At 35.1% G+C, this 8,458-nt stretch overlaps 1 protein-coding gene across 1 annotated transcript; it reads left to right on the top strand.

Annotated features, from left to right (window-relative positions):
- Positions 1–3,822: 3,822 nt before the first annotated feature.
- LOC110860291 (microbial Terpene synthase-like protein 1) lies at positions 3,823–5,449 on the top strand. Its single transcript, XM_022109336.2, has 4 exons — positions 3,823–4,284; positions 4,339–4,353; positions 4,512–4,817; positions 5,007–5,449. Exons 1-4 carry the CDS (start codon positions 3,823–3,825, stop codon positions 5,364–5,366), a joined length of 1,143 nt encoding a protein of 380 aa, XP_021965028.1. The 3' UTR covers positions 5,367–5,449.
- The last annotated feature ends 3,009 nt before the right edge of the window (positions 5,450–8,458 follow it).

Genomic DNA, 8,458 nt, shown 5'->3' with positions numbered 1-8,458 from the left:
AGCTTTTAAGATTAACAGGATAAATAATAAACGTATCAAACTTGTTCCTTCATCCTTGTCCGTTATTCCTTCATTCCGAATTGGACACATTGTGTATACCCAATTACGCAATATCAACTTATGTATGTACAGAACATTTTTATTCATAATTACATACTCATTGAAAAATTTCATTAATTTGTTTTTATAATTATAAACGAACAACATTGGGATAAGCGGCCGTACATACATACATATATTACGTACTGAAAAAATCGTAATCTTCTAGAACCACCTTTTACATTTGTGACACATAGGCACAATATCTCTGGAGCATAAGACCATTAGCCCCCGCAGATAACGACAAAAAGGACCCGCAGCTTTTCTTCTTCATCTCACCTATTTAATTTTTTACTCGTCTTTACATACGTATCTTTAAATTTAAATATCAAAGTACTTATGTATACACTACATACATAAATAAAAATGTAAACTTACTTTCTTATTAAAAAATTAATTTTCATATGCTTAAATTCCAAAACATAATGAATCCGTACAAACTATCGTGAATTCGAACAAAATGACCTAATGGCGAATACAAAATAGTTTTTTTTTCAATGAGTGCGGCAAATTTTCGACACAAATTTTATGATTTTACAAATTTTAAAATTTTAAAATTAAATTAATTTTTTAGCTTCTTTAATGGAATGAATTTTTTCATCTTGCTGAGAGTCGCATATATACATATACGCATTTTTTTACACACAGCGAATGAGAAAAATCATACAACTTTAAAAAAATACACTTTTACAGTTTTATCATTTTAGAGATTTGAATATAATTTTATAATTTAACAAATTTGCAGTTTTGTAGTTTTGCAAATTTTACGATTTTACAATTTTATAATTTTACAATATTACCTGTATATTTGTAATTTTGCAATGTTATCTGCACATTTGTAATTTTTTAATTTTATAACTTCACAAATTTTACGAGTTATCCACCCCACAAAAACTTCCTACGTACCTACGCGATGCTTATCAAGCCCAGAAATCCATTGCATTAAAGAAGTCAAAAAACTACTTAATTTATTAATTCATGACTTGTAATAAATGCGATTAATTAATTTTACTTTCCTTGTCAGAAAGAATGATGTATTGGTGCTTTCGATCTGGACAAATCTAGCGTACATAAATATTAACATATTTATCTCAATTTTCCCAGGCAGGGTGCAATTTGTTGGAAATTATAAGAACGTGTGAACAAGTTTTTACCCACCATTCCCAAGAAATCGAGGCCAGTTTCCATGCTAACGAGGAGGAAAAGTACCTTCTTTCCTTCTTTGTACGACTCCTGTGTAGGCAGATTTTGCGATACTTTTTGTGATACATTTTTTGCATAACTCTGCGAATACTTCTCCGATTATAAACTAAAGGAAAAGTTGGTTTTCCTTGCTTTACAAAGAAACCCAGTGAAGCTAAACCTGTTCATGCAGGCAATGGTACAGTTTACAAACAAAATATGAGGCCTTTTTTGTAAAAGCCGTTCATAAATTATGTACCTAATAACTTTCATTGAAACCAGTGGGGTAACCATATTTTGGGGGCCCCATGTCAAATGACACAAACGTTTAATAAACACTAAGCTATATATTTATGACAGGCTTTGTCAAGATTTTAGAATTGCAGATCAGTTTCCTAGCCCCAGAATTTTATATCTTATTTGCATATGTACATAAATATACATATATCGAATTAAAAAAAATGGTCGTAATTTTTAAAATTGTTCATGCAAATAATAGATACATAAGCGTAATTTTTAACTAATTAAAAAATGGTTAATTCTGAAATGTATGTACTGAATTTTTTAACTAACAAAATCTTTAACTAATTGTTACTGTCTATTGTTTATTTTGGTTTATTTGGGTTTGTTTTATTTAAGGTTTGGTTTTTAGGACATAAACAAAGCAAACCGAAACAGGATTGTACAGAATAAGTAAATAAAACAAAAACCATAACCAACAAAATAAAAAAAATGTTTGTTTTGTTTTTAATTATTTTGTGTAGATACAAAATCTTAACATTTGGGGCCCACACGGTGAGACAAAAATTTGCCAATATTAAATTTTTTAATTTGCTCAATGATCATATTTTACGGTTTTTTGAAGCACAATCTTAACGGTAAATGTTTTTTTCCAAATATAGTTTTATTCTAGAATAATATAAGTAATTACTTTGTACACTTGTAACTTGCAAAACCAATTTTTTTCGGAACATGTTTTAAATTTTACTTCGGTTTGTTTAATCTGAATAAACTAAACAAAACACGTAACTCAAGAAATAACGGGTGTGATTGTTTTGTTTCGGTTTGCGGAAAGAAATAAAATAAAACACAAATGTCGAAACATTGCGGCCCTAACACAATTGTTTCGTCACATAATTTATGAACGTCCCCTTATGCAAAGCAGATGTAAGTTTGTGCCATTAAGCAGCTTTAGTAACCTCCCAACAAAAATTATGGCGGGTAGCAGAGTGTAGTCGGATCGATGTTTTTTTAAAATCCAATCCGATCCGACTTGGTCGGATACTAAAAAAAATTAATCCGAACCTGTCGGAATCGGATTGGATTAATCCGACTAAATCCGAAATCCTACTGCTCTTTATAGAGTAGTCGGACTGATGTTTTTTGAAATCCGATCCGATCCGATCCGACTTGGACGGGTCATAAAAATCCGATCCGATCCGACTTTATTGGGTAAAAAAAATCCAATCCAATCCGACCCTGTCGGATTCGGATTGGATCGGATTCAGTCGGATATCCTACTACTCTCTGGTGGGTAGGCAGTTCTGAAATTAATGTAGGTAAATCCCAGCATCGTGGGAGCGATGTATTTATGAAACGTATAAAAGGCAGCTGTCAGTTCGAATGTGACCTGACATAAGTCGTATGGAGCTTTAAGCAATCAGCGATAAATACGTAAGTGTTTCGAGATTTATTAAAGGGTTTTAATTTAATTTGTCCCAATTTATTTTCAAAAAATTGTAAAAACACTAGGAGCAATTTTCTTATCAGAGATACATAAAAGGCTAATTCGTGAAAAAATATATTTCTGTGATGCACATATGTTCTTCCATATTTTACCAGTTCTTGCAGAAATATAGATATTTTTTACAAAAACTTCAGAAATTCACTGCATAAATATGCACATAATTCCGATCATCACACACATGACACCACAGCACTTGGTAACTGTGTTGTTAGTTTGCAACTTTAAAACTTAAGATTTTTTTTTGCATTTTTGCAATCAAATACATAAATTAAATTTATAGCAAACAATTTAAAAAAATCTTTTTTTATTTATGTAAATATATTTTTGCTATTTGATTAAACATTTTACATAAATATTTCCGGGTTTTTAAGAACATATGCATTTAGCCGGACTCTGATAACTTGTCAGAGTTGATGGGGAAACTAAAGTGTTTGACAAATCGTCGTACTAATTCATAAAAGGCCTAAGTGCAGTCGATCCTTAATTCAGAAAGGACCTAAGTGTACAGAAAAAAAGTAAAAAAAGGACCTATGTGCAAGTATGTATTTACATACTTATGGCTAAATCGCGCGATATATGAAGAATCGTTTTGGCAAGATATATGTAGCCATAAGTAAGTACATACTTGCAAATAGGTCTTTTTTTTACTGTTGTTTCTGTACACTTAGGTCTTTTCTACCCTAAGCATCGACGGTACTTAGGTCTTTTCTGAATTAAGCATCGACTGCACTTTGGCCTTTTATGAATTAGTACGACGATATGTATCGATTTATGCAGAGTATTCTTTCGACAAAATGGCGCCACAAAAAGCAGAACAAAATTCCACCCCTAATTTCGGGATGACCCGGATAACCTGCCCTCTACATTATGATTCCTCCTCGGCCCCCATTCCCATCCAACTTGACCTCGTAACTCCGTCCGTTGTCTTGGATCCAATTCCCCAAACCGAGACGATCCGAGAGAGCCCTCTCTTCCGGGACGTTGCAGCCTTCATTGGGCGACACTTTGCTTCCCTTAAGATCGTCAAGGAGACCAACTACTTTGACAAGATGGTCGTCAATGGTGTCCTGGGTGCACAATTTGTCTACTACTTTGCCTCCAGTTATGAAAAACAGGTCTATTTCGCCATGCTGCACACGTGGTGGTGGCTCCTCGACGATTGGATTGATATATGTGCCCTCAAGTCACCCATGGGAAAAATGAAAATTATCGACATTATCGGAAAATTTATTGAGACTGGTAAAGAAAATCAAGAGGTACTTAAAATCGGCTCTTGCATACTCCAAATAATTTGCTACAATATTATTTAGAGTATTCACGTGAAGGTATGTATGTATTATAGTATAAGCGATAAAATTAGGCCTAATTTTCCATGCGTTTTTAATGAAGAAGGGTGTCTAATCATCAAGCACGTACCATAGAGTGTTCCATTTTTGCATTACCCCTTACTTAGTAAATATTTATTCAGTATATTTACCCTTAGGAAAGAATCTACGACCCATTGCTTCGAAGTGTCCTGAAAGCCTATGCGGAGTGTGACGCCATGGCGGATAGAATCGTGCCGGATTACCCCAAGGTTAAACACCGTTTTACCAAAGAATTAAAGCTGTACTTACAATCTGGCGCGTGGGCTTTAATGGATTCGAATCTAGTGGGGTCGGGTTACTCGTTCGAGACGTTTTTGCACTGGAGGAAGGTTTCCGGTGGGGCAGACGCCTCGAATGAATTGCTTATGCTTCTGGAAAATGGAAACCCTCCGAACTATATCGTGGACCACTTAATGGTCAAGGTGAGACTGGGATCCCTTCTTAAATATATGGGGTATTGTTTTAATTCGTCCCCATGCTTTTATAGTTGGTGTTTTATAACTAAACCCACTTCCTCATAAGAGACATACACAAAAAAGGGTCTAATTTTTACCCTCAGACCATAATGCGTCATAAGTAAGAGCTAATAAATGATATCCTCGTTCTTTTAGACACTGTTTAACACGTCCTCCACCCTATTCGCCCTCCGCAACGATATCGTCGGGGTGAAGAGGGATTTGGCGCGAAACGACACTGGCGGCACGGTCATGTACAAAATCCTCGTTGAAGGGAAATCAGCTCCTGTTGCGGTTCAAGAAATTGTATCCCTGCATGAAAAACTTACTCGAGATTATGTCCAGTTGAGAAAAGCTGTTTTGACCATGTTCAAAAACTATGGGGAAAAGGATTTTAATAAACTGCTGAATTATATCGAGTTATTGGAAAGGTACGAGTATGGGGCGACTGTTTTCTGGTTTACCACACCGAGGTATCAAATCGATGGGAAGTTTGAGCTGGAACATTTTAAATGAATTTTATTCATTTTCCATAATTTTCGCTATTGAAGTATAACTAATTTCCCATTGGGATTTTCTAAAGATTCAGAAATCCCCGAGTTTCAAATCTTCTGTTGATCTGTGTGATATTTTAGTCGGAATACAAATTATGAAAAGATTTATAAACTGCATTCTGAAAACTTGAAGAAAGTAACAATTGTCAATGGTTGGAAATCAGCATGCTATCAAGTTGTTATCTTATAACAATAAAGACTTGAAAAATCTTGTCTGTTTCTCTTTACTCTTTTCAATATGTCCAATAAAAGCAACATATATCTGCGGATTCATTTTTAAATTTTAGTACTCATCCTTATTCCTTATATTATAAGCTGAAAATGTTTGTCTGCAACGGAAGTGAAAGTAATTTTCCGTGACGGAAGCGGAAGTGGAGAGAGTTTCACTTCCCTTGCCAACAGACTTTTCAGCAAATAATATAGATACAACAAATAAAAATTCGGTGGAATTATGAACAATCTCACTTAATTTTCATGAAAATCCAAGAAGCCCGTCGCCCGGTGGGAGACGGGCTTATACGCTAGCATAAAAGAAACGAGCGGTACTCCAACCTGGCAGTCTGAATTCAGATAGAACGCTATTAAAAGAACCTCCAAGAGGACTGTTGCACAAATTCTGACAGAATGATGTTCTACATACGTTAATGAAGTCTACTGTTTTTTTTACATTACGAGTCAAATCACCCGAAATCCCTCATTGAATATTTGCCTTATTGTCCAGCATTACGCATAAAAAAAGATATGCTCAGATCTGAAAATGCTACAAAAAAAGAGACGTTATTCGAGAAATTTGCAAAACGGGGTTATCCTTTTAATGTACAACATAAATGTATATTGAAGATTAATCAGATAAGCAGATACGATAATTATGACAATCTTTCCTCACTCCAAAAGCTATCAACAGAATTTACTGTTTTAGTTTTCCTTAATAGTGAAAACTCGGTACCCAAAATGTCTTGCTTTATCGCATTAAATAAAATGAATACTTTCCTCGTGACGTTTTTAAATATGACGAATGAGCTACCTGACAAACCAGGGCTGCTAAATGCATAGGTGACAAATTGACACAGGTACCAAATTAATTGCATTTGCAATTTTCTGCTTGTTTCACACCTTATCGGTAGATGCGACCAATTAAGTGGAAAGAAAATTAATGGAGATGACGCACGTACGCAAAATTTGTTGGGTACCTAGTCCTGAAATTTGGTAAATGAAGGATTTGTTGCTCTATAAAAGGGAATTTTTCAGGTCGCCAAATGAGACAACAGACGCAATTTCTTTGCCAATATAAAACTTTAAGTTATCAGCAATAAATACGCAGTAAGTCCCCTGGTTTTTGGCAAACATATATATTTATTTATTAGTTATACTTATGCACATAACTCCATTTCAAATTTAAAGTTCTTGGCAATTACTTTCCCCTAATTATTAGTGGATAATCTGGATACTACAGAATATGTATATACTACATATTTAGGGATAGTCGGAAATCTACAGTACATTTCCCAACCTTAAGTCAATTTATTTTTACTAAAACACAACTTAAAGCAAAGTTAGGAATTTTTTAAACGTTATCGTTATAAACGTTTTTTAACCCTTTTGCACCCTCTCAAGATACAGCGGCCGTCCCGGTATTAACTTAAAACTCGCGACAACGGTTTTGACCAGTAATATTTATCACTTATTTTGCAGAGAAGTAAAAATTATTTACAGAAATTAATTTACAGTGTGAATTTTACATTTGTACATATTTTTCATTACATCCTGGTTTATGGGCTTAATTAGGAATACTTATGTATCTTACTGCCGCTTATCAAAGCTAAATAAATATTTTAATGCATTGTATCTTTACACAGCCGTTCTCTAAAATGGGGCCACAAATCGGAGAACAAAGCGTCACCGATAAAGTCGGCATGACCCGGATAAAATGCTCTCTACCCGTTTACCCTTCCTCATCGGCCTCTATTCCAATCCAACTTGACCTCGTGACCCCGGCCGTTGTCTTGGACGCAATTCCCCAAACTGACACGATCCGAGAGAGTAAGCTCTTCCGGGACGTGGAGGCCTTCATTGGGCGACACTTTGCTTCCCTGGAGGTCGTCAAGGAGACGAATTACTTTGACAAAATGATGCTAAATGGCACGTTGTGTGCAAAATTTGGCTACTATTTTGCCTCCAGTTATGGTGGCTCCTCGACGATTGGATTGACATGTGTGCCCTCAAGTCGACCCTGGGAAAAATGGAAATAATCGACATTATTGAAAAATTTATTACGACCGGGACAAATCAAGAGGTAAAGTTGACAAATCATCTAATATTATGGTATGTGTATTCAAATTAAGCGTAGTTTGTACGCGGTTATTATGAAGAATTGGGTGTAATTAGACAGCACCTACCATATAATGTTCTATAAATTTTTGGACGTTCTTGCCAAAAGATATTTAACAAATCAAAGACCCATCAACGAACACACGAAAGTTTCTGATTTCCCTGAGTGACAAAACGTTTTATTTGTCAACACCCAAAAATTGAACACTATATGGTTTGGTTTTTACAAAAAGACACCTAACAATCATAAGCTATCGTGAAAAATGTGTCTACTTTATAAAATCAAGCTATAGTACCTCCACGGGTAACGATTGGTCTCCAAGATGTGTGAAGTGACAAATTTTGCATTTTTAAAACCTTGAAATATTTTAATCTTCGACACCGGCCGGAGGCATTTTACGCGAGAAGATTGGCACTTTATAAATTAATTTATTTTTGCGATACTGAAGGATATTGATTTAATTCATCCAGGCGTTTTAGGTTCAAATATTTTGGGAAAATCGGGCGAATTAAATTAACACCCTTTATGATAATATTTGTTCATTATATTTCTCGTTCGTTAGGATACAATTCGAACCTGTTCCGACCCATTGCTTCGAGCCATCCTGGAAGGCTATGCGGAGTGTGGCTGGCTGGCATGGTGGCTGGAATTGTGTCGGACTACCCCAAAGTTAAACATCGATTTACCCGAGAGTTAGTGCTGTATTTACAATCTGGCGCGTGGGC

Source organism: Folsomia candida, unplaced genomic scaffold, assembly GCF_002217175.1.
Source record: "Folsomia candida strain VU population unplaced genomic scaffold, ASM221717v1 Fcan01_Sc031, whole genome shotgun sequence".
Lineage (NCBI taxonomy): Eukaryota > Metazoa > Arthropoda > Collembola > Entomobryomorpha > Isotomidae > Folsomia > Folsomia candida.
The sequence above is the reverse complement of the archived record's forward strand: the minus strand, read 5'-3'. Positions and strand labels throughout refer to the sequence as shown.